General features: G+C 57.0%; 4 protein-coding genes across 6 annotated transcripts in view; 2 read left to right on the top strand and 2 right to left on the bottom strand.

Moving 5' to 3' along the window:
• Positions 1 to 334: 334 nt before the first annotated feature.
• Positions 335 to 1,773, bottom strand: UBA52 (ubiquitin A-52 residue ribosomal protein fusion product 1). The gene is made up of 5 exons (XM_027737672.2): positions 1,703 to 1,773; positions 949 to 1,068; positions 782 to 868; positions 579 to 681; positions 335 to 475 (listed from the first exon to the last, which is right to left on the bottom strand). Exons 2-5 carry the CDS (start codon positions 1,049 to 1,051, stop codon positions 382 to 384), a joined length of 387 nt encoding a protein of 128 aa, XP_027593473.1. The 5' UTR covers positions 1,052 to 1,068; positions 1,703 to 1,773; the 3' UTR covers positions 335 to 381.
• Positions 1,774 to 2,731: 958 nt separating this feature from the next.
• On the bottom strand, positions 2,732 to 5,113 carry KXD1 (KxDL motif containing 1). Its single transcript, XM_027737671.2, has 5 exons — positions 4,857 to 5,113; positions 4,451 to 4,551; positions 4,171 to 4,323; positions 3,730 to 3,776; positions 2,732 to 3,182 (listed from the first exon to the last, which is right to left on the bottom strand). The coding sequence occupies exons 2-5, from the start codon at positions 4,543 to 4,545 to the stop codon at positions 2,947 to 2,949; spliced, it is 531 nt and encodes a 176-aa protein (XP_027593472.1). The 5' UTR covers positions 4,546 to 4,551; positions 4,857 to 5,113; the 3' UTR covers positions 2,732 to 2,946.
• Positions 5,114 to 5,232: 119 nt separating this feature from the next.
• Positions 5,233 to 10,984, top strand: FKBP8 (FKBP prolyl isomerase 8). 3 transcript variants are annotated; one of them, XM_027737668.1, is made up of 9 exons: positions 5,233 to 5,282; positions 5,571 to 5,858; positions 6,011 to 6,180; positions 6,458 to 6,546; positions 6,828 to 7,045; positions 7,120 to 7,292; positions 7,557 to 7,634; positions 9,580 to 9,717; positions 10,172 to 10,984. In XM_027737668.1, exons 2-9 carry the CDS (start codon positions 5,585 to 5,587, stop codon positions 10,256 to 10,258), a joined length of 1,227 nt encoding a protein of 408 aa, XP_027593469.1. In that variant the 5' UTR covers positions 5,233 to 5,282; positions 5,571 to 5,584; the 3' UTR covers positions 10,259 to 10,984. The 3 variants fall into 3 exon arrangements, with proteins under 3 accessions (XP_027593469.1, XP_039245745.1, XP_039245744.1); XM_039389811.1 differs by lacking the exon at positions 5,233 to 5,282 and adding an exon at positions 5,350 to 5,494; XM_039389810.1 differs by lacking the exon at positions 5,233 to 5,282 and having other exon boundaries at positions 5,350 to 5,858.
• A 700-nt stretch (positions 10,985 to 11,684) lies between these two features.
• The window catches only part of ELL (elongation factor for RNA polymerase II), a 54,102-nt gene continuing 39,061 nt past the window's right edge, over positions 11,685 to 26,725 (top strand). Inside the window, exon 1 of the mRNA XM_027737664.2 lies at positions 11,685 to 11,828. Coding sequence (XP_027593465.1) covers positions 11,694 to 11,828 — 135 coding nt within the window. The 5' untranslated portion in view covers positions 11,685 to 11,693. The remainder of the gene's footprint in view (positions 11,829 to 26,725) is intronic.

Here is a 26,725-nt window from a genome sequence, read left to right as displayed (position 1 = left end):
GGTCCCGGTGCCGGTCCGTGGCCCGGGGGCTCCTGGTGTGTGGCCGGTGGAGTGGGGAGGGCCTGGGACTGAGCTGGACACGGGTGGGTCCCAGTGCCCATCTGTGTTGTGTGCACATGGTGGGGGAGCCCAGTGGGTGGGCAGCGTGGTTTTTTGGGGTCCTGGTGCCAGTCTGGACCTTGCACTAGTGACAGGGGTGTCCCAGTGCTGGTCCAGTCCATGACTACAGGCACCACCCGGCACCGCTGCCACCTCCATCCCCCCCTGCTCCCCTCCCTCTCCTTTATTCAAACCCACACAACTTTGGGTTAAAAAAACCACCAGAAAACGAGGCTGAGCACTGCAACACTTTATTGGCCAGCACAGGCAGGGCCTGTGGCTCTACTTGACCTTCTTCTTGGGGCGCAGGTTGTTGGTGTGCCCACACTTCTTCTTGCGGCAGTTGACGGCGCGGGGGTGCAGGCGGGCGTAGCACCTGGGGGGGGGGACACAGGTCAGGACAGCCCCGTGTCCCTGGGGAGGGGGACAGGGAGCAGGGGGGGGCTGTGGGAAGGGGAGAGGGACACACGGGGCCGTACTTGCGGCAGATCATCTTGTCGCAGTTGTACTTCTGGGCGAGCTGGCGCAGGGAGGGCTCGATGATCCCGCCCCGCAGGCGCAGCACCAGGTGAAGGGTGGACTCTGGAAGGAGAAACTGGGTGTCACGGCAGGGTCATGGAGCACCTGGCACCCCGAAAACATCCCCCCCCCTCCAAAAACCCCCCAAGGGTCCAGGGAGCACCTTTCTGGATGTTGTAGTCGGCGAGGGTGCGGCCGTCCTCCAGCTGCTTCCCCGCGAAGATCAGACGCTGCTGGTCGGGGGGGATCCCTGTGGGGGAGAATCACCGTGGTGGGGGCACTGGGGGAACCCCCAGGGGCTGCCCCGCTGCTCCCTGGCCCTGTCAGTACCTTCCTTGTCCTGGATTTTGGCTTTCACGTTCTCGATGGTGTCATTGGGTTCCACCTCGAGGGTGATGGTTTTGCCCGTCAGGGTTTTCACGAAGATCTGCATCTTGGCACCGTTTTTGTCTGCGGGAGCGGCGGCTGCGTCACGCTCTGGGTGGGCCCGGGGGTCCCGGTGTCCCCGTGCCCACTCCCAGCAAGGACCGACCCCTCAAACTCTCATTCCCAGCCCCTGAACCCCCATTCCCGAGCCCCCGGTCCCCCACCCCGGGATCCAGCCACACCTGAGATTCAGCCCCTATCCCGGGATCCAGTTCCCCCCTCGCGGAATCCGGGGCCCATCCAGCGATCCAGCCCCAGCTCGGGATCCAGGGTCCCTTCCCCGGGATCCAACCCCATCCCGGGATCCAGTCCCCCTCCTCCGGGGCCCGGCTCCCCTCCCTCCGGATCCAGTCCCCTCCCCGGGCTCTAATATCCCCAAATCCCGGGATCCGGTCCCTTCCCCGACATCCAGCCCGCCCCTCCCGGGATCCGGGGCCCACCCCAGGATCTGAGGCCCATCCCGGGATCCAGTCCGCCCCTCCCGGGCCCTACCGTGGGATCCCGCTCCCCCCTCCCGGGACCCGGGGCCCATCCCGGGATCCCGCTCCCCCCTCCCGGGACCCGGGGCCCATCCCGGGATCCCGCTCCCCCCTCCCGGGACCCAGGGCCCATCCCGGGATCCCGTTCCCCGCACCAGGCCCCGCCGCCCCGCGCGCACCCGCAGCCTCGCTGCAAAGCGAAAGGGGAGGCGGGACCGGAACCCGCCGGTTCGTCACTTCCGGCGGTGACAGCGGCGACACCGGAACCGCCCCCGGGACTGCCCCGTCACTGCCGGGGTGACACCGGGACCGCCCCCGGCCACCGGGACCGCCCCGTCACTGCCGGGGTGACACCGGGACCGCCCCCGGCCACCGGGACCGCCCCGTCACTGCCGGGGTGACACCGGGACTGCCTGTCCCGGTACCGCCGGTCCCACGTGGCCCCGGGACCAGCCCCACGGACCCTGGACCGGCCTCATACCGACCCCACGACCACAGCCTCGGACCGGCCCCAAACCAGCCCGGGATTGGGCTGACACCGACCACAAGGCCCAGGGACTGGTCCCATGGACCCCAGGCTGGCCCCACACTGACCCCATGGCCACGGGGCCCATCCCAAGGTCTGCCCCAAACCAACCCCACAGCCACAGGACTGGCCCCAAACCAGCCCCACGGCACCAGGACCAGGGCCACACTGACCCCACGGACCTCAGCCTGGCCCCAAACCGGCCCCATGACCACAGGATCAGCCCCACACTGACCCTACAGCCCCAGGAGCAGCCCCAAACCTCAGGGCTCCAGCCTCCCATTCTCCCCTCAGCCCCTCACAGGCCATGAAGATCCCAGGCCCAAGCTCCACCACACCAAGACACTGGTGGAAATGAAGAAGGACCTGGACAACATCTTCCTGGGAGGGAACAGATGCAGGTCCGCCCGTGTGGTGCCCAGCAGCACCACGTGAGGGGCTGAGCTTTGAGAGCCAAAGGGAAACCCCGCTCTGGCTCTTCCCACAGGTGTGAAACACAGCACGAGTCCATCAGCAGCACGGACAGACCCCCGGGAGAGCTGGAGCGATGGTGGGACCGCATTCCTTAAGAAAAAAAACCAACCAGCTGTGCCCCAAAACGGCTTTTCCTGCACCAAAATCTACGTGGCTGGCGGGGTTTGGCCGCTCTCCTGAGCGCAGAAACGAGGAAGGACAAGAGGCGTTTCCAACCCGGGATTTACTGATTCCCCCTGAAGCGAGTGGTGGGTTTACACCTCAGTGGCAGTTTAGAGGAGGAAGGGCAGCACCTTCTTCCTCCCTCGGCTTCTCTCCCAGCCTTCGCTTCCCTCTTCCAAAAAAAAAAAAAAAAAAAAAAAAAAGGAACACACAAATATAAATATACAGGATAGAAAGTTCTCTGGGGGCAGGGCCCGACTCCTAGTCCAGGCCGTTGGCCGTGTCCTCGTCTGTGAGACTCTGTCCGTTCACGGCCGGCACGTCGTACTGGCCTTGGGATAAATCCTCAAAATCCTGGCTCGTGGTGGGAGAGATGACATCAGGGCTGGTGTCACAGGACTCCGTGCTCTGCTCAGAGGTAGCGATGGTGGTTGTGGTGCTTTTGGGGATGGGGTCGAAATCGTCGTCGTCTTCCAGGATGGGAGATTCGTGGATGTCTGGAAGGGAAGAGGCAGGCGTTAGTTCTGGGACACCGGGGGCGAGAGAGACCTCAGGAGAGCAATTCCCTAATTCTGCATGTGGTAGGAATCAATCAAAAACCACACCAGCCCGTAAATTAGTAACTTCTTGCAACTGCATTTAATAGAACCAAGGAGTTTTCCAGACTTTTAGAGCGGCAGCCACGGGCCAGCACATGCCTGGATGGCTCATTGGCTTCTCCTCATTCCCAAGAGACACCTCATGTGTTCTTTGGAATAGGGAGGAAAACTGAGCACAGAGTGCCAGGACAAGGGAGAATGGCTTCCCACTGCCAGAGAGCAGGGTTAGATGGGATATTGGGAAAGAATTCCACCCTGTGAGGGTGGGGAGGCCCTGGCCCAGGTTGCCCAGAGACGCTGTGGCTGCCCCTGGATCCCTGGAAGTGTCCAAGGCCAGGTTGGAACAACCTGGGATAGTGGAAGGTGGCACTGAAAGGGCTTTAAGGTCCCTCCCAACCCAAACCATCCCATGATTCTATGAATCCACACATCAGGAATCACTCACTGCTGAAAGCCTCGGGGTACTGCTTCGCCAGCTTCCCTTTGAGTGTCCTGGGGAGGAGAGATTGAGCTGAGTCCTTGGGGAGCTGAGGGATCCAGGGCTGAACTGCCCCACCAGCTCCCTCCACTCTCCAGCATTTATGGACAATCCCAGGGGGTTCCTCAGGGCTCCCTCCCCACCCTCCCTGATCACCCCCATCCCCCTCTCCCTCCACACGGGGTGTTTCTGAGTGGTTTTGTGACCACCCCAGGGAGCACAGACCATCCTGGCTAGACCAGAATCACAGAATCCCAAAGCTCCAGCCTTCGCAGCTCCTCTCCACGTGTTTTCCCCTCTCCAACAAATTCCACTCCCAGTATCCCCCCAAACTCTGACTTTACCACCCCCACACCCCCCCCAGCCCCGCCGTGCCGTGTCCCTGCCCCTTCCCGCCCCGTTCCCCACCGGATCCTTCGGAAGATGCTGTCCAGGTCCTTCTTCATCTCCACCAGGGTCCTGGTGTGGTGCAGGAACCGCTCGTTCATCTGCTGCATCCTCACACTCGACAGGTTGTTGAAGTTGAGCAGCATCTCGTTGGTCTTCTCGAACCGATCCAACCTGTAGGGGGGGTGGGGAGGGGAAGCACACGGAGCTCGGCAAAGACCCCCAACCCTCTCCCGGGGGAGGCTCCCGGTGCCAGGGCCCCCCCGGGCTGGTTTCCCCCCCCTTCCCCCCGGGCACTCACATGTTTTTCTGGGCCAGGATGATGGCATTCACGTCCTCGGCGTTCACCATGCCCAGCACCCGCCCGCAGAACACCTGCGAGGCCGTGGGCTCCATCGTGGCCTGCGGGATCGCGGGGGGCGGCTCAGCCGGGGAGGGGCGGGAGACCCCCGCGACCCCCCGGTAACGGAGACACACCCCCCGTCCCCTCCACATCCGCGGTACCGGGGTCCCCTCCGCCCCTCCATGCAACCAGCACCGGAGTTACCGCCCTGCCCACTCCCGGGGTGGCCCCGCACGCCGGTACCGGGGGGTACCGGGGGATCCCCGCCCGCCCGCCGCCCCCCCGCGCCCGGTAGCGCCGCCGCTCCCGCGGCTCCCCCGGGGACACGCGGGGCTGAGCCCCTCCCGGAGCCCACCCCGCGCACCTGAGGGGGCCCGTCCCGCCGCTCTCACATGACGGGGCAGCGGCACCGGGGGCGGCACCGGCGGCCGCTCCGCGCCGCTTCCGGGTGCGGCGGCCGCGGCGTCACGTGGGGGCGCGACCTCGCGGCGTCACCGCGAAGGGACGGAAGTGCCGGACAGCGGCGGGGGGGGGGGGGAAGGGGGCTCGGGCCCCCCGCGGGCATCACGGGGCCGCGCCGGTACCGGTGGCGGGACTGATGGGACCGGCGGAGACCCCCCCCTTCCCGCGCCGCCGGGGGCGCGGCGGCCGCGCGTGTAGCGGCCCCTTTAAGGCGGTGCCGGGCCGCGCTGACGGGCGTGCTCCCCGCCCAATGGCGTCACGCGGTGGGCGGTGCCGGACCAATGGGAGAGGAGGGGCGGGGCCCGGCGGACGCGGGTTCGCGGGCCAGGTGAGAGCGGGCGGGGGGCGCGCGCCGCGGTCACGTGGGGGCGGGCGGGGGGCGCGGGAGTCCCGGGACCGGGACGGGGACCGGGGCCGCGACCCCCCGATCCCGCCGGGCCCACCAACCCCACCAGGCCCATCCCTCCCACCCCCGGGCCTGATCCCTTCCCCGGCGCGCCGCGCACTCCTCTGCCCCCCTTGGCGCAGCCCCCGCTCCCGGTGGGTCCCGGCGCTCCCCGTGTCCCCCCGGTAAGAGCAAGGCCCCACCGACCCCCGTCCCCTCTCCCCGCTCCAGCTTGCTCCGCCGCGATGGCGTCCAGCGGGGAGGAACTGGGGAGCGGCTGCCCGGACCGGGTGGGCACCGAGCCGGCACCGGCGGCTGAGGCGTCTCCGCTGGACACGGCGGAGGATTTCGAGGTGCTGGAAGAGGAGGAAGAGGAGGAGGACGAGGATGACCTGAGCGAGCTGCCCCCGCTGGAGGACGTGGCCCGGCCGCCGGCCCCGCCGCGGGAGGATGCGCAGCCCCCCGAGCGGGGCGGGGGGGACGCGCCCGGGGACCCCCAAGAGTGGCTCGATGTTTTGGGTGAGAGCCCCGGGGGCGGGAAGGCGCTTGGTTCTGAGGCCTCGGAGGTTTCCTCGGTGCTCCCGGTGCCGTGAAGGCCGGCCAGGAGCCAAGGCGGGTTGGGGGGGGGTGTCGGGCTTTTCCCTCCCCACCGTGTCCTTCTCCGTGCCCAGGGAGCGGCTTGCTCAAGAAGAAGACGCTGGTGCCGGGCCAGGGGGTGGACACCCGTCCCCGAAAGGGCCAGGAGGTGACAATCCGCCTGAAGGCCACGCTGGAGGATGGCACCGTGGTGGAGGAGGACCCTGCCCTCACCTTCACGCTGGGGGACTGCGATGTCCTGCAGGTCAGGGCTGGGAGGGAGCTCGTCTGGCTTTATCACTGCTGTGTTTGCACCCTGTGGGGCAGGACCTCACCTCAGGGGGTCAGTGATGTCCTGTTTTGCTGGCCAAAGTGGCCCCTCTGCCCTTGCCTCGTGCTCCTCTCCCTGATGTTGGCCAAGTTAGTGGGGCTCGGAGCAACCTGGTCCAGTGGAAGGTGGATGGGCTTTAAGGGGGTGGAACTGGATGGGCTTTAAGGTCCCTTCCAACCCAAACCATTCCATGATTCCATGTTCCCTGCAGGCTCTGGACCTGTGTGTGCAGCTCCTGGAAATGGGGGAGACGGCTTTGATCGTGTCGGATGCCAAGTACTGCTACGGCGCTCAGGGCAGGTGAGCAGGGAGGGCGCGGGGTGGAGCAGAGTGGCCCCAAACAGGGCTTTGGGGGCTGCCCCTGCTCTCCTGGTGACAGCCCAGCTGGCAAACCTCAGCTTCCACAGGCAGGGACACCCGGCTCACTTGCCATGAAGAAAGATCTTCATCGTTCCCTGCCCCTGGGGAAGCTTCCCTGGCTCTGATTTCTGAGCCACGGCGCTAAATCTGCGTGGCCCAGCGTCTGGTGGGGCTGCCAGAGGTGACAGTGGTCCCGTGGCTCTGTGCCTGTCTCCGTGCAGGAGCCCTGACATCCCACCCAACGCGTCCCTCACGCTGGAGGTGGAGCTGCTGGCGGCTCGGGACGCTCCGGACCTGGAGCTGCTCAGCGGGAAGGAGAAGGTCCAGCTGGCCAACCGCAAACGGGAGCGGGGCAACTACTTCTACCAGCAGGCAGATTACGTGCTGGCCATCAACTCCTACGACATCGCCCTCAGGATCATCGGCTCCAACTCCAAAGGTACCTGTTTCCCCCCCAGTGAGGGCCCCCCCAGGCTCCTGTCCTGCCCTGACCTGGCTCCGGGGTCTTGGCAGTGGATTTCAGCCCAGATGAGGAGGCCGAGCTGCTGGACGTGAAGGTGAAATGTCTCAACAACCTGGCGGCCTCGCAGCTGAAATTGGACCATTACAAGGCGGCTCTCAAGTCCTGTAACCTCGTGCTGGAGCACCAGCCAGAGAACATCAAGGCTCTCTTCCGAAAGGGAAAGGTGAGGCTGGAGTCCCTTGTCCGTGGCGTGACAGGGGACCGAGGGACAGATCTCAGTTAAGGGGAGAGAGGGACAGGTTTCAACCAGGGGACAGAGGGACAGATCTCAGCCAGGGGACAGAGGAATAAACCTCAGGCAGAGGATCAAGGGACAGATCTCAGCCAGGGGACAGAGGGACAGATCTCAGGCAGGGGATCAAGGGACAGACCTCGGACAGAGGGACAGACCTCAGCCATCCTGCTCAACCCATGTCTCACTCTCCAGGTCCTGGCTCAGCAGGGTGAATACAGGGAGGCCATTCCCATCTTGAAGGCAGCATTGAAGCTGGAGCCTTCAAACAAGGTAGGCTGCAGGTGTGTGCTGCCCATAATCCCACTGAGCTGGGAGTCTGTGGGGTGCTCCTCTCTTGTCTGTGTCCCTACAAGCCTCAGTGTCCCTCGTGGAAGGCTGAAGCCCCCCACAGCTGTTCCCAGCTCCATGAAGGAAGGCTGGGAATAGCCTCAGAGCCTGGGGGATGACGCCCCATGAGGTGCAACATCGTGGCTGGGCTGGCAGGTCCTTTATCTCCATGTTGCAAGATTCCCTCATTGACCTTTGCTCCTGGCACTGGCAGGATGCCCTACCAACCCATCCCTGCTCCAACTATCAGCTGTGGATGGCCCTGGCCACTCCAGCTTTCCCGGGTGGCTCTGGCAGCTCAAGCCACTGCTGCGGGAAGTGGGGCAGAGCTGAGTCCCCACAAACTCGCTCAGCAGCCCCGGGTGTGATTCACTGGGTGGTGGGAGCAGCCAGACCTCGGTCCAGTGCCCGGGCAGGGCGAGCTCTGGGTCAGGAATTTCCTGTCGGTTAATGATCAGCTGCAGGACTGGAGCCTTGGGAGGAATCAAAAAACCAGTGCCAGGAAGTGACTCCCAGCAGGAGCGAGCCTGGGGAGAGACAAGAAGGTGCTGCCTTCTTGGGGTCGAGCTGGGGGGGGCTTGGCTCTCCAGGTGGGCTTGGGTCCGTTGTTGTGTCCATCCCTTTTCTGGGAATTTCACCAGATCGTCAGGATTTGTGTCGTGATCCAGTGCCTGAAGGTGAGGGCTTGGATGGGGCACAAGCAGCACCCACGGGTGTGATCTGAGAGCACCCACGGAAGGGCGAGCAGGATCCCAAACCCTTCACTTCCCAGCAAGGCCAGGGTGGAGAGGGAGCAGCACCGGGAGCCATTCCCTGTACGTCTCCAGCACGTCACTGGGCAGGGCAGCTGCTCACCAGCCTGTTCCAGTGGAGCTTTTAATTGGAGAGGGCTGGAAAATCCAAATGCCCGGCAGTGACGTTGCCGGTGAAACCACAAGTACAGCAAATTACTGGGCTCTCCGGCTGCTGCCGGGGCTCCGGGGAAGTGGTAGGGCCTCTCCAGTCGCAGCCCTGGTGACTCACAGGCCACGGCTACCGGTGCTGAAAACGCTCCAGAAATGCTGGGCTCCACCTGCCTCCCGTGAGGAAACAGGTTCTCTGAGGCTGTCACACCTTCCAGGCGTCGCAGGCATCCCTTCTCCCCACCCCTTGGAAAATGCACGCTCTGGGGAGCAGGGTGGGATGCTGATGTTTGTCCTGCTGTGATGTGCCAGCCCTGGGGAGCTCCGAGCAGGAGCTTCCCGGCCTCCAGACGTCCAAATTCTCGTGTTGGAGGCAGCATTTCCCAGCGTGGCACGGCCTGGGGAACCCCCAGCAGAGGGCACAGCACGGCCGTGCCACCTCAACGTCCTTCCTGCCACCCGTCCGTGCTCGGCTCCCTGGCACTTCCTGTGGCTTTTCTGGGAGCCCCACACAGGACTCGGAGCCTTCTCCTGCCCCAGCTGGGCGGGTACAGACTGGCTCTGGGTCTTGCTGCAATCCCACTTCAGACCAGGCTGAGTTTAAGCCCACTTTCCCAGCCTGCTTCCAGACACAAGTGGGAGAGCTTGGGCACATCTGTCCTCAAGGCAGACACTTTCCTGTCTCGATTGAAGGATAAAAATCCATTCCCTGATGTCTGGCATCAGCCCTGGGCTCTGTTCCCTGCTGCCAGGGAACAGAGTGGCCAAAAAGGACAGAGGGGCACTCAGACCCACAGGGTGGCCCATGCCAGCCTGGGTGTCCCTTGGCTCTGAGCAGTGGGGCAGGATGGGGCCATCACCCCCTCGGCTGCTTCTGAGCTCTTCCACAAAGTCCCTGCACGTCCCAGGGGTGGTGGGAGCTGCTGTTTGGTGACACCACAGGCAGGGATGGTGCAGGGCTGGTAACACCTCGCTCTCCTCCCCAGACCATCCACGCTGAGCTCTCCAAGCTGGTGAAGAAACACGCGGACCAGAGGAACGTGGAGACCGAGATGTACAGGAAGATGCTCGGGAATCCCAGCGCCTCCGGCACCCCCAGGAAGTGCAAAGACAAGCTGCCCTGGGTAAGGGCTGGTGCTGGGTTCCCGGGGGGACTGGGGATCCGCAGGGGATGTGTCATTGTCCCCCAGGCCCTGGGGTGGGGGGTGACACAGCGCTGCTCCCGGGCTGCGGGTGTGACCCACGTGGGTGGGCTGTGTCCGGGCAGCGATCCCGCTGGGAACGGGGGGCCGTGCTCCGGGAGCCGTGCCAGGAAAACGCTGATAACAGGCTGTGCTGGCTCCGTCCGCCGGATCCCGGTGGTGCCAGCTGGAGGGTCCGGACTTTGCTCCCAGCTGCTGCGCTCGGGAGCCTGAGCTGTCAGCTGGGCAGCCGGCGGCACACGCTGTCCCCGCGGACGCTCCGGCCACGTGCCGGCGCAGCACTTGCCTTTTTGGGACGCCCCCGTCGGGGATGCCAGGAGCCAGGGATAGGCAAGGGTGGCACATCCCCTCACCTCCCTGGCTCCCTCCTCCACAGTCCATCCCCTGGAAGTGGCTCTTCGGCGCGACGGCCATTGCTCTGGGTGGCGTGGCCTTGTCCGTGGTCATCGCGGCGAGGAACTGAGGGCGGCGCCGGGGTGGCCCCTGGGCACAGCACCGGGCCTGTGCCTCTTTCTCTCTCTCTGCCGAGGGGCTCCCCCACCCCTTCCCGCGGACTGGCAGCTGCAGGAACACGGATGCTTTCTCTGCCGGAGGTGCTGGGTCTCCCTCCCGACATTCCCCGTATCCCTCCCGGCGCAGGCGGGTGCAGCTGTGGGGATGGAGCCGCGGGCAGAGCGGAGACCCCCAGGCACCCTCCCGGCAATCAGGGGCTCAGCCCCCGGCCCCGAGCGTGTTCGGGGGGAGTGGGAGCTCCCACAGAGTGGTACGGTCGTGGCCATCCCCATCCCGGGGGGTCCTGTCCCCCCTCAGCTGGGGGAGGCACGTGGAAGGAAGCTGGGCCCAGCTGTGGGAAGGGAAGGGAAGCCATGTGGATGTGCCCAGGGGCCGATGCAGCGACATTCCCCGTGTCCTGGGGGACTCAGCCCTCCCAGAGGCTCCCGCTCTCCTCCCCAGCACATCCCCAGAGCGTGCAATGTCCAAAGGAAGCCAAAGAAACCCGCGGCGGGAGGGATGGCAGGAGGGGAGCGTCGGAGACCCCCTGTCCGGGCTGTCTCCTGTGGGTCCAAGCTTTTGGGGGTCCCTCCCTGCCCTGCTGCTGCCTCAGCTCTGCTCGCAGGGGGGTTTGTAGCACTGTCCTCCCACCCCAAACTGACTGTGAACTTCCCAAATAAAGGACAATTCCGTCATGTCCAGGCCTTTTTATTGCCACGCAGACATTCATCTTCGCTGTCCCCCCTCTTGCCACACACACTCGTGGGCTGCAGTGGGGGCCAGGAGTGGCTCTGTTTCATTTGGGGGGGCAAATTTTTATGGCCCCCACACAGCTGTAAAGCAGGAGGGAGCAGCTCCCATGGCTGGGGATGCCTGGCCCTGGAGAGGCCTGGAGAGCACAGAGCTCTGCCTGGGGGTCCTGCTGGAGGGCGAGGGGGAACCAGGGGACCACAGGTCCTGCTTGGGTGGGGGACACATGGAGCCCACGGGCTGGGCCTGGGGGGGATGCCCAGGGGGAGGTGTGGGACCCCAAATCCTGCTCAGGGGGGAGCTGCAGGGTGTTCCCAGGGGGGTTCATACCCGGAGGGTCCCATGCCGGGGGTTCCCCCCCCGCCGCCCCCTCCCCGCGCTCCCCCAGCGCGCCAGACCACCCTCCCCAGCATGCCCCGCTCCCCGTCATTTACATATCCCCGCCTCCCCCTCCGCGCCGCCCAATCCGGCGCGGCACCCTCCTCCCCTCAGCCAATGGGCGCGCGCGCTGCCCGCCGCCTCGCCCCAGCAACAGGCGCCCCGGGAGGGGGCGTGGCCGGCGGCGCGGGAAAGGCTCATGAATAATTCATAAGGGGGGCGTGGCCGGCGGCGGGCGGCCCCGGCGGCCCAGGCGCGGAGGGGGAGACGGTCCCAAGATGGCGGCGCTGCAGGCGGAGCGCGGGTACGGGCTGTCCTGCGGCCGCCTCGGCCGCGGCACCCGCGTCTCCGTCTTCCACGTCAAGCTCACGGAGAGCGCCCTGCGCGCCTTCGAGAGCTACCAGGCTTGTAAGGTACGGAGGGGGCTGCGGGGCCCCGGGCACGGCCCCGCGGAGGGGAGGGAGGGAAGGAGGCAGAGGGCGGGCGGTCGCCACGAGGCCCCCGGAGGGAGGGAGCCCCCCGCGGGGGTGAGAGGGGAGGTGGGTCGGTGGTGGTGGTGGTGGTGGTGGGGGCTCCGCGGTGAGACACTGGGGGGGTGCGGGAGCTCCTGCCCCAACCCCCCCCTCCGTGAGTGAGCGGGCAAGGCGGGAGGGGGGGTGGGGGGCGATCCCGATGCCAGGGGGTTGAGGGAGACGGAGGGGGCTCGGAACGCCCCCCGGTGTCGGGGGTGTGTGTGTGTGTGTCCCTCCACTGGCGTTTAAGGGGTCCCTGTGGGCCCCCCGGTGGGTAACCGGGGAGGGGTCGTGATCCTCCGGTAAGTGCCCGGGGGGGCACCGGGAAGGGTCGGGGGGTGTGTGTTGTACCCCCCCACACCTCCCGGTAGCTCCTGGGGAGACCCCAGTGTGACCCCCCCGATGGGTAAAGGGGGACCCCAATGTGCCCCCCCGGTGGGTAAAGGGGGTACCCAGTATGTGCCCCCAGTGGGTAAAGGAGGGACCCCAATGTGTCCCCTCGGTGGGTAAAGGAAGGACCCCAATGTGCCCCCCCGGTGGGTGACGGGGACCCCAATGTGCCCCCCCCGGTGGGTGACGGGGACCCCAATGTGCCCCCCCGATGGGTGACGGGGACCCCAGTGTGCCCCCCCGGTGGGTGATGGGGACCCCAATATGCCCCCCCGGTGGGTGATGGGGACCCCCGTGTGCCCCCCCGGTGGGTGACGGGGACCCCCGTGTGCCCCCCCGGTGGGTGACGGGGACCCCAGTGTGCCCCCCCGGTGGGTGATGGGGACCCCAGTGTGCCCCCCCGGTGGGTAAAGGAGGGACCCCAGTGTGCCCCCCGATGGGTGATGGGGACCCCAGTGTGCCCCCCCGGTGGGTGACGGGGCCCCACGCCCCGCAGTCTCGGTGCGGGGGTGGGCGCTCGGTGTCCCCCCCGGGAGGTGCCGGGAACTGCCGTCAGTGCCCGGGAGTGTCTGGGGGGGGATGGAGGGACGTCGATGCCCCCCCACCCCCCTCCCCCTTCTCCCGGTGAACATGACGTGGGTTTCCAGGACCGGGGAGGGGGGAAAAAGGGGGGCCCACCCCCAGTGCTGCCATCCCGGACTGGGTGGGGGGGTCCCCTCCTTCGCTGCCCCTTCCCCGGGGCACCCGGTTGTATCCCCCCCCCACCACATAGCCCGGTACTTCCCTCCCCGGGAAGGGGGGGAGGCACGTTCAGGCCGGGGCTGTATTTTGAAATTTCCAGATTGTCTTTTCCGAGCGATTTCCCTGAAATGCATCCAGAGAGCTTATTAGTCATGTAAATAAAGAATGATGGCAGTGCTCGGCGGCAGCGGCAGGCGTGGGGATGGACCGGAGAGGGGTTCAAAACTGTCGCTTTCGGTCTCATTTTATTTTATTTTATTTTATTTTTCCCTTTCCGCCTCTGATCCTGCGACGAGCATTTCTGTCTCCTCACCTTGCTGGGGGAAGCTGGGAGCCTAAACCCGTTTGTCATTAGGAGCGTCCTGCCTGCCAGCTTCTGTAGGATAAACCATATGTTGTCACAACACTATTTTTAATTTAGGGTGTTGGTTACATCACATCACTGAATTGGGCAATCTCTGTATGAGGACGAAGGTAATGACTGTACCAGGGTTTATCAACTTATATTTTAATGAGTGTTTATCAGCATTATGAGAAGTCAGTAGCAATAAGTGACTTGGGTAGACTGAATTAGTAGCTTTTTTTTTTTGGTCTGAAAATGAAACAAATAATCCATATAAGTCTTTCCTATATATTAGGAAAGCCTTTTTTTGGGGGGGGGGGGGGAGGGAGAGTAGGAAGGCTACAGGCAGCTGCATTAAATATTTTGGGAAGCTATTCCAAGTCCGTGTCACACATGAATAGTGGTGTTTATTTTCTAAATGAAGCCTGGGCTCTGGATTGTTTGGTGGCCAACGGCCACTAATGAACTTTGCTTCCTTCACCGCCACCCAAAAGAGAAATAGTCAGAGGCTCCTGGTGATTAACTGGGCAGGAAGGGATAAGGGCAGAAGAGCTGCTTGTTTGTGTAGTGAATAACGCAACAATTAGTGGGCTATTAAACACATATGCTCGTTCTGCATCGGTTCTATAAACAGTTTCTCCAGCTTGGGGAACGTCTCGGCTTCCTCGGAAGCGCTCGGCCGCGGCCACGCCAGGAACCGCCTCCAACACACCTTTGCAGTGTGTGTTTGTCCAGCCCAGCTCCGCTTGTAATTTTGGGCTGCAGCAGTTAAATGGAAAAAATTCGCTCAGGCTCTCTCCTTCTGCTCGGTTTGGTTTGAAATGTGGTGGAACCGACGGCGGCGTTGTGTAATGTGGATAATGGCCTGGAATCCAATCCTGCTGTTCGTGTTACCTGGAGTCCAACGTGTGCAGTCTGACCTGTTTTGGGCACCGGGGGAGCACGTCCGTGCGATTCCTGCGACAAGGCTCTGTCCCTCTGCCAGGACGGGCAGGGAAATGTCTTCAGTTCCTTGCTTGAGTTTGTTCTTGGTCTAATAATAATGTATTGGGATTACATAATCCAAAAATGATCACCCAGCCGGGCGAGCTGCCATTTGTTTGGAGCGTCCCTTGTGCCAGAGCAGTTGCAGGCTTGGTGTGGAGCTGCACCATGTGTGCATCAGGCAGCAGGGCTGTGGAGAAGCAGATATTTTGTCTTCTTGGGTCTCTGCTGGAATTCTCTGTGTCCCGGGGAAGAAAACGGTCATGGGTCCACGTGTTGCACGGGGCTTGGAGCAACCTGGTCTAGTGGAAGGTGTCCCTGCCCCGTGGAAGGGGGTGGAATGAGCTGAGCTTTGAGGTCCCTCCCAACCCAAACCAGTGCTGTTGATGCCCAGCTCTTGCGTTCCGGCCGTTCCTGTGTCGTGTTCAGAGGATGTGGAGCTGCTGCTGAGGAGCTCCACAGGGCTCCGGCTTTTCCTGATCCTGAAAAGGGTTTCTTTCTTTCTTTCTCCAGTAGCTCACCTGACAGAAATAGGAGTCTTGAAAAAAAAAAAAAAAAAAAAAAAGAGAGAACACTGGCTTCACAGGGGACACTGTGAGATGTCACCTGGCTGCCCCTTGTGAAACTTGCTGTCCCTGAAAGCGCTTCCCCGGGGTTGTGAAAGCGCGAGGGCCGAGCGGTGGCGAGGCTGTCCCAGGTCGGTTTGTCCGCTGGTGAAATGGAACTGGTCCGGTGTGTTCACCTAAAACAACTCTGGGTTCTCCCAGGAGTGCAATTCTAGACCAGCCTTCAGTTTGCTGCCTTCCCTTCCGGGTTGTGTACGTGTTCGGGCCTTCCCAAAAAAGCAGGACGTGGCCAAGGCCAGGTTGGACGGGGCTTGGAGCGATCTGGGATCGTGGAAGGTGTCGCTGCTCGTGGCAGGGGGTGGATCAAGATGGGCTTTAATGCCCTTCCAACCCAAACCCCTCTGGGATTAGATGATTCTGTGACTTTTTCACATCTGTTCTGGTTTGTCTCCAGCTTTCTTGCTGCCCATGCCAAGGTACAAGGAAACTCCTTCTGCCCCTCCTTGTTTTCTTCTTTCATTCCTTCTCCTGAACCCCATCCTTGATGACAAGATGTTTTATCCATCCCCACCTGCTACCCTTAGATACATCTCCATCCATAGCACTCATCCTTTGATGTTCACACCTGGTTTTTAGCAGCATCACGAGGGGTTTCTGGGTAAGTCCAGCTCTTGGTGCCCGGTTGAAAATGCCCCACGGCAGACCCGAGTGCCCCTGGGCAGTGGGTCTGTCTCTCTTGTGCTGAAGGTGCTGACAGCAGGCAAACAGCATTAGGGCTGTTCCTGGAACCCTTACCTGGGAATTTCCCAACTTTCACGTCGTTATTTAAAACCTCTCTTTGCGGCTGGAGCTTGTGTGAGGGGTGGGCATTTGATAACGAGCGAAGTGACACAATTCCACACCTTTCCCTGTTATCTGGAGCTTATGTGTTGACCTAATGATGGAGGCCAGGCTCACCTCAGCTCCCAGCCCTGGTGCTGGCTTGCCTGGTGGTTTTAGGAGGATGTAGAGTAGGTTGTAGCATCCCTTGGTCTGTGTGTGATGCAGCTGAGCAGCACCTCCTGCTCCTGTTGTTCCTCTCTGCCCCGGCTACCCCGGAGTGTTTTGAACTGAAGCCATCGGTTGATTCACTGGTGAACTTTGGCAGATGCACAAATATTTATTGGGGACTGAGCTGAGATAACCAAAGCACGTTGTCCCCGTGCTCAGCTAGCTGAGCCGAGTTTTGGAGCCGTGGTCTGATAGATGTGGCTTCCCGAGTCACCTTCCCTGCCTGTGAGAGAAGCGATTCCGTGAAGATCAGGGTTAACCCGACCCCTTGCAGTGGCTGTTTATTGAAAGAACTTCTCAGCCTTGCCTTTTGGAGCAGTTGGTGGAGATGCCTTCATCTTGCTGTGTTCAAAGCACGGAACACAAAATGAAGGCTGTGCTGTCATTACAGGGTCTTTAGGGTAATGCGTATTCATGCTGACTTGGGAATTGAAAGCTGCTTGCAGGTGTCAGGAGGAGAAGAACAATCCGGCTTTCGAATCAAAATTCATTGAATTATCTTTAAAGCTTTTTTGCATCATTCCTCCTCCCCTGTAACCTGTTTTTTCCTGTCCTATTAATTCACTGATGCTGTAGTCCGTCAAAATTGAGGCTCTTACGACATCGGGAACATGAGTCGGTGACACGACCCAATGAATCAGAGGAGGCTGGAGAGGAAGCTCATCGCACACGTACGTCTCCTCCTCATCAGCAAAAATGGGACAGGATCTGCAGAACGCCCTGAACTGCTCAAGCCCTGCTCAGTGTTCTCCACGCTGACCCCAGTGTGGCACCTCCCGTTGGAAAGCGAAGGGGGACAAAGAGACACTGAATGTTTTGGCCCGTGGCAGTTTCCTTTCAATTATTTAGGGTAGCTTTTTCTCTCTCTCTCTCTCAACCCTCCGCCGCTCGGATCTGCTCAAATTATAGATTCAGCTCTATAGTTTTCGAACGGCATTGGAAGGAATTGTCTGTAATTTACATCTGAAGTGACGTACAGTTGCTATGGGATTCGGTGGCAAATTATAAACCCATTATGCTTTTATTTTTTTATTTTTTTCTCGTGCCGGTGGTAGCAGGCTGAAGGAGTAGGTCTAATTGGTGACGTGCCAAGGGGAAAACAGAAAAGTTTGTGACAGAATTCTTGTGACCGATGGTGCCTTTTTTTTTTTTTGTTTTTTATCAAATGAGATCTGCTTTTTATCAGCAAATCCTACACCACCATTAATCAGAGAGGTTGAATTTGAATTAATAACTTTTTGCTCTCTGGCAGTACTGGGGGAAACGAGCTTGAGCATTAACCCTTTAGGTTATTTCTATGGGGCTGGGTTGCTCCTTTTTTAATTTAAGGTGATTTAAGTGGAATAGATGGTGACTTGTGGCCATGGCTCTCGTGGCTGGATTCTGGTGACAGTGTCAAGACTAAACCCTTGCTCCTTTTCAGCATATTCTGTAGCTGATTTCTTATTCCACTTGAACAGCAGCAAAGGAAGGAAGGAAAACTGTTGCAACATTTTTTTTATTTCTCTCTGAAATGTAACCGATCTGAAGAGTCTCTTCAGAGCAATGTGTCTCCCGGGGACCTGACCAGCGTGTCCTGCCTCGAGTGGCCCCTGCACTTGCTGGTCAGCTCAGAGTGATCCTCCAACATCAGGGCTTTTCTGAGCCTCTCTGAAGTGCTCTGCCCCGTTCAGTTGGTTTTTGTTGTGGTGCTGCCTGGCAGAGGGCTGGTGGCTGTTGAAACAGTTCCCTCGCCGTGCTGGGACAGCAGCAGAGCCTCTATCGCTGCCCAGGGGAGGGGAAAACGTGGTTTGAAAAGAGCATTTGAGGTCTCGTCGGTAAATGAACGTGTGTTATCTCCCAAACAATTTGCACATTTCAGGCAATTTAAACTCTGCCCGCGACTTGTAAGCAGAAACTTGTGAAGCGTCTCCAAATCCCTGGTGTTTGTGCACGTTGGAAAATGGGAAGGGACAGACTGCATGCGTCACTCCCGCACTAATTTGTGCCAGCTAATCCATGGGAGAAGAATACATTTTGGCTGACTTAGTGGTTTTGCTGCTAATGCACAGGAGAATGCGTTTGAATGGATGGAGTGGCCGCCCGGGTTTAGGTAGACTTTGAAGAGATACCCTGTGTCTGGGGTCCCTCGTTTGGGGATCACAGTCGTGTGCAATGTTTTTCATTTTTATTTAGGTTTACTGAGGTTTTTGGGGTGAGGAGAGTTGAAGCTGAGGGAGGGGAAGAAGTGGTCACAGCTCAGCGTCACAACACCAGGAAGGCTGGGATCGAGTTACCTGTGAATAATTAAGGTTATTGCTGTTTCTGCAGTGAGCTTAATGCTGATGAAGATAAAGCCTGATAACCTGAACTATGCTAATATTTTATCCAGGGTGGATACAGAGGAGGCATCACCAAAACTGGGCTTCAGTGCTCCGTGTGCCTTGGCTTGACCTAGATGCATTACCCAGGAAAGGAGCTTGGATTTGCTGATAAGAGTTTTCTATAGTGGCTCATGTGTTGCTTAGAAACATCCCATGTACGTGAGGCAACTTTTGCACACCATGGTAACCTGGTGTTGCCTTCTGACTGGGGATTTTGGTGTGGTTTTTGGTTGGTTTTTTTCAAGCATTTACATACTCACAGAGCATGCTGAACCCCTCGGCAGTTGGTTTGCAGAGTGTGTGTCCCTGCTGCACTGGGAAAAGCAGGCTTCCAAAACCCGATCCTTTTTTGCATTACAGCCTAGAAAAAACACCGCTCCGTGCGCTTGGTCTCTCTTTTCTTTACATTGGACTAGTGCCTTTTTCTAATTTAAAGAAACCAGCATTTGTTTAACTCGAAAAGAGGTCACTGCTGGCGAGCAGGACTTGACTGAACTGCCCACCTCCACCCACCTGGAGTCTTCCCTGATCTGGTCCGGCCTGATCGCAGTTAACCCTCTGCTCTCCCTCTGGGCAGCACTTCCCTGGAGTGAACACTTCAGGAGAGAACACTTCAGCCAGGGGTTTCCTGGAAAACCGAGACGTTTTCCTGGAAAACAGATGTTTTCAGCCCCGTTCTGTGCCGTTGGCTTCCGTGGCAGACGCAGACTTTGTCCTTCGGGTTCGTGTCCCCGCATGACGTGGGTTCAGCGGGGACCGTGAAACTTCCTGAAAGCCACTGGTTGCCCAAATCTTTGTAGTGTTTAGATTTCATCAGCACAAACATCCTCTCTTGACTCCTGGGCTTGTATATTTTGAGCCCCGTGTGGTTCAGCCGTGCTTTGGTAAGAGCAGCCACCTGACACCCGGGGCGGGTTTGTTCCTACGGGATCAGGGATGGGAGGGCAGGAACAGGTTGCCCAGAGAAGCTGCGGCTGCCCCATCCCTGGAAGTGTCCAAGGCAAGGTTGGACAGGGCTTGGAGCAACCTGGGCTAGTGGAAGGTGTCCCTGCCCATGGAACGAGATGAGCTTTAAGGTCCCTTCCAACCCAAACCATTCTATGGCAGTTTAAGCTAATTGTCATTATTTAGCAAGAGCAGACGTGTGTTACTTAAATCCCAGCAAAAAGCCCAGCAGGAAGGAAGGAGCTCCGGCTCAATCTATATCACTGTGCCCACAGGATCCATATTTTCTACTACTGAGGTGCAAGAGCTAATTTAATCTTTCTTCTGTATTCCTCCCCACTGAGGGCCCGTCCTGCCATGGGCTGCAATCAGTGCCTAGTGTGTGCCAGTTGTGGTTATTTGAATCATATTTCCACATTTCAGTGTCTAGACTTTATGTTTGTGTGAGTTTTGTTGTACCTTTCCAGCTCCGGCGCTGATTTCAGTTGGTTTTGGCTCCTGGTTTCTATGAGAAAATCAAACAGGCTGTGTTTCTGCCTTTCCCAGCCCCCCCCCCTCAAAAAAAAAAAAAAGAGAGGAACAAGGGAATTGGCAAAACTTAGTTTTATAAGCTCCTTTGCCACCATTTTTCTCTCTTCTGAGAGAATCTGTGCGTGGACGAGCCGGGTGCTGCCATTTGGTGACCAGCAGATGAGAGCAAAGACAAACCACTGATGGTTGGAGATAAATCTCTCCCTGGTTCCCTGCACTGAGGGAAATCTGCTGGGGGAAAAAAGGGATGATCTTGATACAGGCCAGCAAGGCTAGAAAAAGTGAGTGTGCACACGTTTTTAGAAATGAAACAACTTTGTCATCCACAAAGTAAGAGCATTTATTGAAGATGAGGCAGCTTTTTAATTGCCTGCATCCACTGGGCTTCATTTCTAGCCAGCGGTTTTCTTGCACTTGTGGATATTCAGGATGATGAAGGTGGCTGTTTGTTCAGTGAGCAGGAGGGTTGGGCTGTTTGTGATGCTCAGAGAAGCTGATAATGACACAGAGCTGGATGACATGAACCTCACTGTGACCAGAAGGTAGAACTGGCTTTGGAATTGTTGGCAGCAATATCAGCTTGTGCAGAAAATAAGTGTGCAAACCTGAGCCGAGGCCGTTTTCTACCTCCTGGTGTAACCAAAGTGTGTGATGGTTAAATCAGTGAAAGGAAATAACGCTCCTGACTTGGAAAGCTTGCTGCCATCAAATGTGAGAGGCTTAAGTGCATCTGAATAGCAAGAAAAATCTGGATTCTTTCATATGGAATGCAAAGAATAAAAGCTGTGGTTACAGCTTCCCTCTGCATCCCTGCCTGTGTCGGCTCTTCAGCTCCCACTTCTCCCCCCATCCCGGTGCTTGAGGTGATCCAGGTCGTTGCCAAAGCCGTGGCTTTACCTCTTCCAGGGAGCCAAGTGTAAATTCTTCCACTCCTTCCTTCCATTCCTCTCAGCTCCAGCACTCAGTGGATGCTTTTCAGACCCTGGCATGGGCGGAGTAGTGGCGAGGAAGCAAATTTTTCCGCCCTGCCCGAGCTTGGGCAAGTGGAAACTGTGCCTTGGAAGCCATATAAGGCGAGTCAGCCGGCTCTGGCTGGGCTCACCTTTCCACCAGGATGCTGGGGAAGGGAGCAGCCCTTGCTCACAGGGAGAGTTTAAGGACTTGCTGGGCCTTTGAAGTGCTCTGCCACTCGCCGGAGGTGTGGCGTGGTGTGGCCGCCCTGATTAGGTCGCAGCAGCTCATTAACTCCCTGACTTGTGGGGCTCCTCCGGCACGGCCCCGAAAACGGAGGCGGAAATCGGTGATTCAGAGCGAAACCGCCGCGAAGTGACGGAGCTGGGAAGGCTGGAGAGGAGCAGCCTCTGTCACAGGGTTGGCTTCGTTGGAGAGGAGCAGCCTCTGTCACAGGATGTCTTCATTTTCGCGGGACGTCGCTCCGGGACGCCGGTTCCTGCGGCGTTAAAATAGGTTTTTGAAAAGCCTGGTGCCACCTGTTCCCCCTTCCAGGGATGTTGAGCCCTCAGAGCCGCTGAAGCTCCAATCCTGACCTCTGCTGCTGCTGCTTCTTGCAGAATTAAGAACAACTTCTGCTCCCATAAATAGTCCCTTAAGAAGTGCGTAGGAGCTCCGGGGCCAATTTCTTTTGAAAAGTGCTCTCAGTGACACCTGTGGCCGTGACCTTGGTCACTCTTCCCACTCCGTGTCCTTGGCAGGGCAGCTGTGTTTTGATGGGAGCGTGGTGGTCCCGGCCACAAGCTCTGCTTCCTTCTCTCCCATTAGGTAATCAATAATAAAAAGAACCTTTAGTCATCTGTGTGCTCTGCCTCGTGGGAAGCTGCTGGTGCTTTTCCTGCTGTAAATCCAAAACGCTTCCTGCCTCCTTGAGATCCCCGTTCCCTAATGCCACTAAAAGAGGATGATGGCTAAAGGACAGTGCCTGAAAGCTGCTGTGTTCCTGACACATGTGATGGCTACCAATCCCTGTTTTTTATCCCAGAAATAAAGCCTGGTTTTCCAAAGGAGAGTGATGCAGGTGAGCGAGTGCACTGTCATAAACCAGTTCTCCCGGTGCTGATTTGGAGAGTCCCAAAACACACAGCTCTGCTGAGGAAGCGGCTCGGGTGTTTAATCTTTGCAAGTGTGGAAATGGGAAGAGGGAGGTAGTAATGGATAATGCATAAAGTAAAACATATTTAACCTTTCTGGACGGGGATATCTTGGATCCGTTTGGAAATCGGTCGACCCGGAACGTTAGCGGCGATTAAAACCGACGGCAAACATTTTTCTGGAGTCACAAATTGCTTATGAATTAAGGACTTTGTTCTTAAGGCATTAAAATCTAGGACACTTTGGGGGTTTCTTAACACGAAGGGGGGAGGAAAAAAACCCCAGATTTATTACCTGGAAGGTTTGATTATTGCAGTTCCAGGCGTGTTTCCACGACCTCTCCGCAGCAATTTGCGCTGGAGCTGGACCTAATGTAGGAGCTGCCTGCACTGCGCTGCAAGTTTGAGCTCTCTCGTACAATTAGAGCCATTTAACTCCATCTAAAGGCCTTTTACTTGTCATTAGGACTAAATTTATGGACGCTGACAGCAGGAAGAAACACATTTATCCCCACTCGGCTGAGAAAGCAAAAACGCTCCCGGCCACCTACAGATCGTTATATTTAGACCCCAAATTCTGGTCAGACAATGAAGTGCCGGCTCAGTGGCCACACCACTTCTTTTGCATGTGTGAATTAGCTGGGCTGCCTCTGTCAGGCAAGAGAGATTCTCTGTCTGAATGCCTGAAATCTCGGGGGGGGGGGGTTTTGGACCCCCACCCGGGGAGCGTTCTCGCAGCGCCGTGTTCAGTCAGCAGATGTGGGTTATGTTTTTCCTCCTCTTATCTGAACGTTTTTCGTGTTTATTTTTGGAATTCGTCGTAACCTGAACTTTCTCAGGTGTCCTCGCGGGGAGCAGAGAAACATCTGACTTACTTTTTAGGTAGATTTTTTTTTTTTGGGCCAGTTTAAGGAAGAGTATGTTCTTTCTTTTTTACTGTTTGTCGCTTTATTTTTGGAGCAGGTTTGTTACCAACCAGCCTGGCAGTGCAAATAAAGAGGTAGCTGAAACAGTGTGGGTTCTGTGCTGCTTGCTGAAGGAGAGGGAGCACCTAATTTAACTTCATCAGGCAGCTGCCTTCACTATTTTTCCCGGAGAAAGCACCCCTGGAAGCTGGAGGAGGCTGTTAGTGCTGTGTTAGCAGAGGGTATGTAACACAAGGTTCTATCAGGGTAGAAAATCTAGTGGGGTTGTCTTGCTCAATATTGTCAGCTGGATTTTTCGTGGGTGATAGGAAAAAAAACCCCCTGGAATTATCGATTATTTTCTTGCTTTCTCCCCCGTGGAGATGGTAGGAAATTTCAGTGACATCCCTGCTGAATTCCCGGGGTCTGTCGGGTTGTGTTCCCAGTGTCCTGTCGGTGTTGGAGCACCTCTGTTTGCCAGAAGCAGCTGTCTCTGAGCATCTTGCTTTACCTTTTGAGGCTGCTCTGGCTCGTGGGGTGTTGGTGGTCGGATTCCCTTGGGATTCCTGCGGGATCCAGGCGCTGCCTCTGGCTCGGTGAGGAAGGTCTGAAGATCATCTTCAGCACAACTTTGTCAGACCAGTAATTACTCTTCCCTTCAAGTGTCAATAGGATATAGCTGGGCATAAGGGAAAAAAACCCCCAAAACTGGTCCAGGCTTGTTTTCCTGGGCTCAGCAGTGTGTTTGTGAGGCGAGATTTGTTCCGGGATGGTTGAACTAGTTCGTGGATCTGATCTCTCAATTGCCTTTCTATATTTTTCTCTGGCAACAAAAAGGACTGAAAAGAAAAGCCCTGTGGAAGATAAGGATCGTTGTGATGTTTCAGCAGCTCCTTTAAGCCACCTTATGAGCACATAGGCAAGTGAATCAGCCCTGGTGTCTTAATACATCCTAAAATAAAGGAGACTTTCGTAAGCGAATTCGGTGGGTTTGAACTGCTGTGTTTTCATTAGGAGATTGCAGCAGGAGAAAACGCTCTTTAAAATTCAGCCTGGGGGGTTGTGTTGTTCATTAACTGATAGTCACTCCTGTTTACCTTGGGTGATAAGTCCCAATTAAGAGTGGCCAGCAGTGCTGATGTCACAGCTGCCCTTCAGAGAGAGAATTGCCCTTTTTTTTTTTCCTATTTTTTTTTTTTTATGGCTTGCTTTACTGACAGGTGGGTTTTTTTAGAACTCAAATAAATGCAAACAACCACAAGTTGTACCTCTCCTAATCATGGAAAACCACGGTTTTTTTTATCTTTCCCCCCCCTGTTCTTAGCAGCTTGGTAATGCCGTTGTCGGTACAAAGGTCATTTAAAAATCTGACATGTCAGCCCAGGAACATACTGCTTCTTAATGAGGCTTAAACCAGCGTGTAGCTGCCTGGTGGAAATAAATTTGGAGCTGCAGAGCACAGGGAGACATGTGAACAGCTTACTGGGATGGGATCACCTGGCTTTCCTTGCACCAGCCCCCCCTGGATCTCTCCAGTGCCGGTGCCCTTTTGGTACTTGCAGTTCTCTCCCTGAAGGGGCTTTAATTTTTCCCTCTTGTTATTCAAATGAGCACAGGTGTTTGACAGCACATTTGTGCTCTCAGAAGAAAAGCAACTAAAATACCTTCAGAAATTCTGGTTTAAAACGATTTTTTTTTTTCTTTCTTTCCCCTCCCCTTGAGTTTCACAGCTCGAGGTTTTCTCCCTGACCTTGGCTTCTTGCTGTGACCAGGAGGTCCTGCGACACCTCTTACTTCATCCCCACCTTTGAAACCCTCCCATCCTCCTCCTCCTCCTCCTCAGGTTGTCACTTGCCATTGAACCAAAGCTCCTGAACCTCGGGCTCGTTCTCGCTGACGCTCCCTGGGTAGTTTGAATGTCTGAAGGCTTTTCCTCTAATCCTGTTCCCCAGCACTACTGGAATTTCAGCACCTTCAGCCTCGGCTCTTTGACTGTTCTCCAGTTTAAAAACTAGGTCAGAAACCAAACTGTCAGCTTCTGATATTTCACTGCTCCTGTTTTTCTAAGTTGTAACCCGCTGTTGTGCTGCGTTTAATCGCTCGCTTTAATTTTGACACGTTAAAATGTCTCCTCTGGCTCAGCCTGACACAGGAAAACTGCTCCAAATAACATCTTGGATGGAAGAGCCACCTCACCTCCATGGGGGTCTGAAAAGGTGAATTATCTGTTTGTTAAATATAATGCCAAAGATGCCAAACTGACAGATTTTTTTTTTTTCCCCTCACCATCTCTCTCTCTCTCTTAACTATTTGCTGGAGATTTTTAGCTGTAATCAGCCACCTTCTCTTTGAGTCTGGGTGGCTTTTGAACCTGATGGGTGAAAGAAAATAGCTTAAAAACAATAATAATAATAATAGGAAAGCCACAGACTGGCAAGGCAGCAATGCAGGTGTGCTGCAAGTCATTTAAAATACTTATTTTTAACTGAGTTGTAGCTGACTGGGCCCATTCAGCGTTTTTATAAGACTTTTCTTGGACTGGTGCTTGAAGTGGTGCCTCAGTGTGCAGTAAAATCCACCTGGTGTAATTCAAGAGTATCCTTACTCTTCCTTTTGGGCAGACCAACAGTATTGGAATACTTGGGCATTCTGGCATAAATGGGATTTAAATGAACTCTTACTTTTCACTATAACTTAGGGGCTGTGGATTTAAAATTCTGCCCGAGCTGTTGTCTCTGACAAGTTTTCCAGAATGGCAGGTTGTTTATTAAGCTGTTCTTAATACATTTAATTTTCTTGGTTCTGTGTGTTTCCTGCTGCTCCTTGAAAAGGATCCTGGTCCAGGCACGTGGTGGAATTCCTGGGATGTCCTTTGCAGGGCCAGGAGTTGGATTTTGATGATCCTGGTGGGTCTCTTGCAGCTGAGGATGTTCAATGACTGTGATTTTCTAGGATTGAAGGATCCCTGGGCTGGAAACCCTTGGGTTTGGATCACCAAGTGTGATCCAGCTCTTCCTGACACACCTGAATAGTCTCCACAAAATATGGGAATATGGGAATTCCTACCTGTGCTTGACAGGTGGAGGACTTTTGAACCCAGAGGTGAAATACTTTATTCAAGGAAAACTTCTGATGGAGGGCAAACCAACCAAATTTCACCCCTAAATCTGCTTTTGTTGCCACTTCACGTGACTTGCAGAGCGTGGAGGAGCTGGGGTGTCTTTAATCAGTCATGGAAACTTTATTTATACATGGTGGGGATGAGGGGGAGTTGTTTTAAGATGTGCTATCGTGACACACTTTTTCTCTATTAATTTGGGAAACGTTTTTCTCCTGGCAGTTGGGGGTTTTGTGCAGTGCAAAAATCCAAAATGCCTGTAAGCAGATACACTTGATACAGCTGGTTGTGGGAAAGCTTTTAACTCTTTAACCCTGCAAATGTGAGGGTGAGTTTTTCATCCACATCTGCAGTGGGATGTTTGTGCTTTATTAGAGGTAAAGAATTGTCCATAACAGCTTTTGTAAAGTAGCAGTTCAGGAAAAAAAAAAAAAAACAAACAAAAGCAACCACATTAACTCGTCTTGGGATAATAATTATGATTTTTATGACTCTCAAGGAAGGTGCTTGGCTGGAAAACTTCAGTGTTCTGTTTCTGTGGGACTGAAGGTGAGTTGTGCAGTGGGATAAGCTCTCCCTGAATTCAGTTGCTGACCCCCAGAGCAGTTCAGGAGAGCAGAATAACGTGTGGAGTTTGAAACAAGAGGAGATTCAAAGAGAATATAACAGGCCAGAAGGGTGGGGGAGTGCTCAGGGTGGGTGCTGTGCTCTGAGCAGCACAGACAGGGAGGGTTCACCCTGTGGAATTGGGGGGTCA

The sequence above is a fragment of the Pipra filicauda genome, unplaced genomic scaffold (assembly GCF_003945595.2).
Source record: "Pipra filicauda isolate LSUMZ 115617 unplaced genomic scaffold, ASM394559v2 scaffold771_size98731_pilon, whole genome shotgun sequence".
NCBI classification, from domain to species: domain Eukaryota; kingdom Metazoa; phylum Chordata; class Aves; order Passeriformes; family Pipridae; genus Pipra; species Pipra filicauda.
Note: the sequence above shows the minus strand (reverse complement) of the source record. Positions and strands in the feature narration are given on the sequence as shown.

What these genes read in the sequence shown, in the direction of transcription:
- KXD1 (XM_027737671.2), bottom strand. Translation starts at nt 4,545, where the DNA reads ATGGAGCCCACGGCCTCGCAGGTGTTCTGCGGGCGGGTGCTGGGCATG. An exon ending in AGCATCTTCCGAAGGATCCG is followed by an intron (nt 3,777 to 4,170) that starts GTGGGGAACGGG and finishes TCTCCTCCCCAG; the next exon opens with GACACTCAAAGGGAAGCTGG. An exon ending in GTACCCCGAGGCTTTCAGCA is followed by an intron (nt 3,183 to 3,729) that starts GTGAGTGATTCC and finishes CTTCCCTTCCAG; the next exon opens with ACATCCACGAATCTCCCATC.
- UBA52 (XM_027737672.2), bottom strand. Translation starts at nt 1,051, where the DNA reads ATGCAGATCTTCGTGAAAACCCTGACGGGCAAAACCATCACCCTCGAG. An exon ending in CAAAATCCAGGACAAGGAAG is followed by an intron (nt 869 to 948) that starts GTACTGACAGGG and finishes TCTCCCCCACAG; the next exon opens with GGATCCCCCCCGACCAGCAG. An exon ending in GACAAGATGATCTGCCGCAA is followed by an intron (nt 476 to 578) that starts GTACGGCCCCGT and finishes CCCCCCCCCCAG; the next exon opens with GTGCTACGCCCGCCTGCACC.
- FKBP8 (XM_027737668.1), top strand. Translation starts at nt 5,585, where the DNA reads ATGGCGTCCAGCGGGGAGGAACTGGGGAGCGGCTGCCCGGACCGGGTG. An exon ending in AGAGTGGCTCGATGTTTTGG is followed by an intron (nt 5,859 to 6,010) that starts GTGAGAGCCCCG and finishes CTCCGTGCCCAG; the next exon opens with GGAGCGGCTTGCTCAAGAAG. An exon ending in GGGACTGCGATGTCCTGCAG is followed by an intron (nt 6,181 to 6,457) that starts GTCAGGGCTGGG and finishes TGTTCCCTGCAG; the next exon opens with GCTCTGGACCTGTGTGTGCA.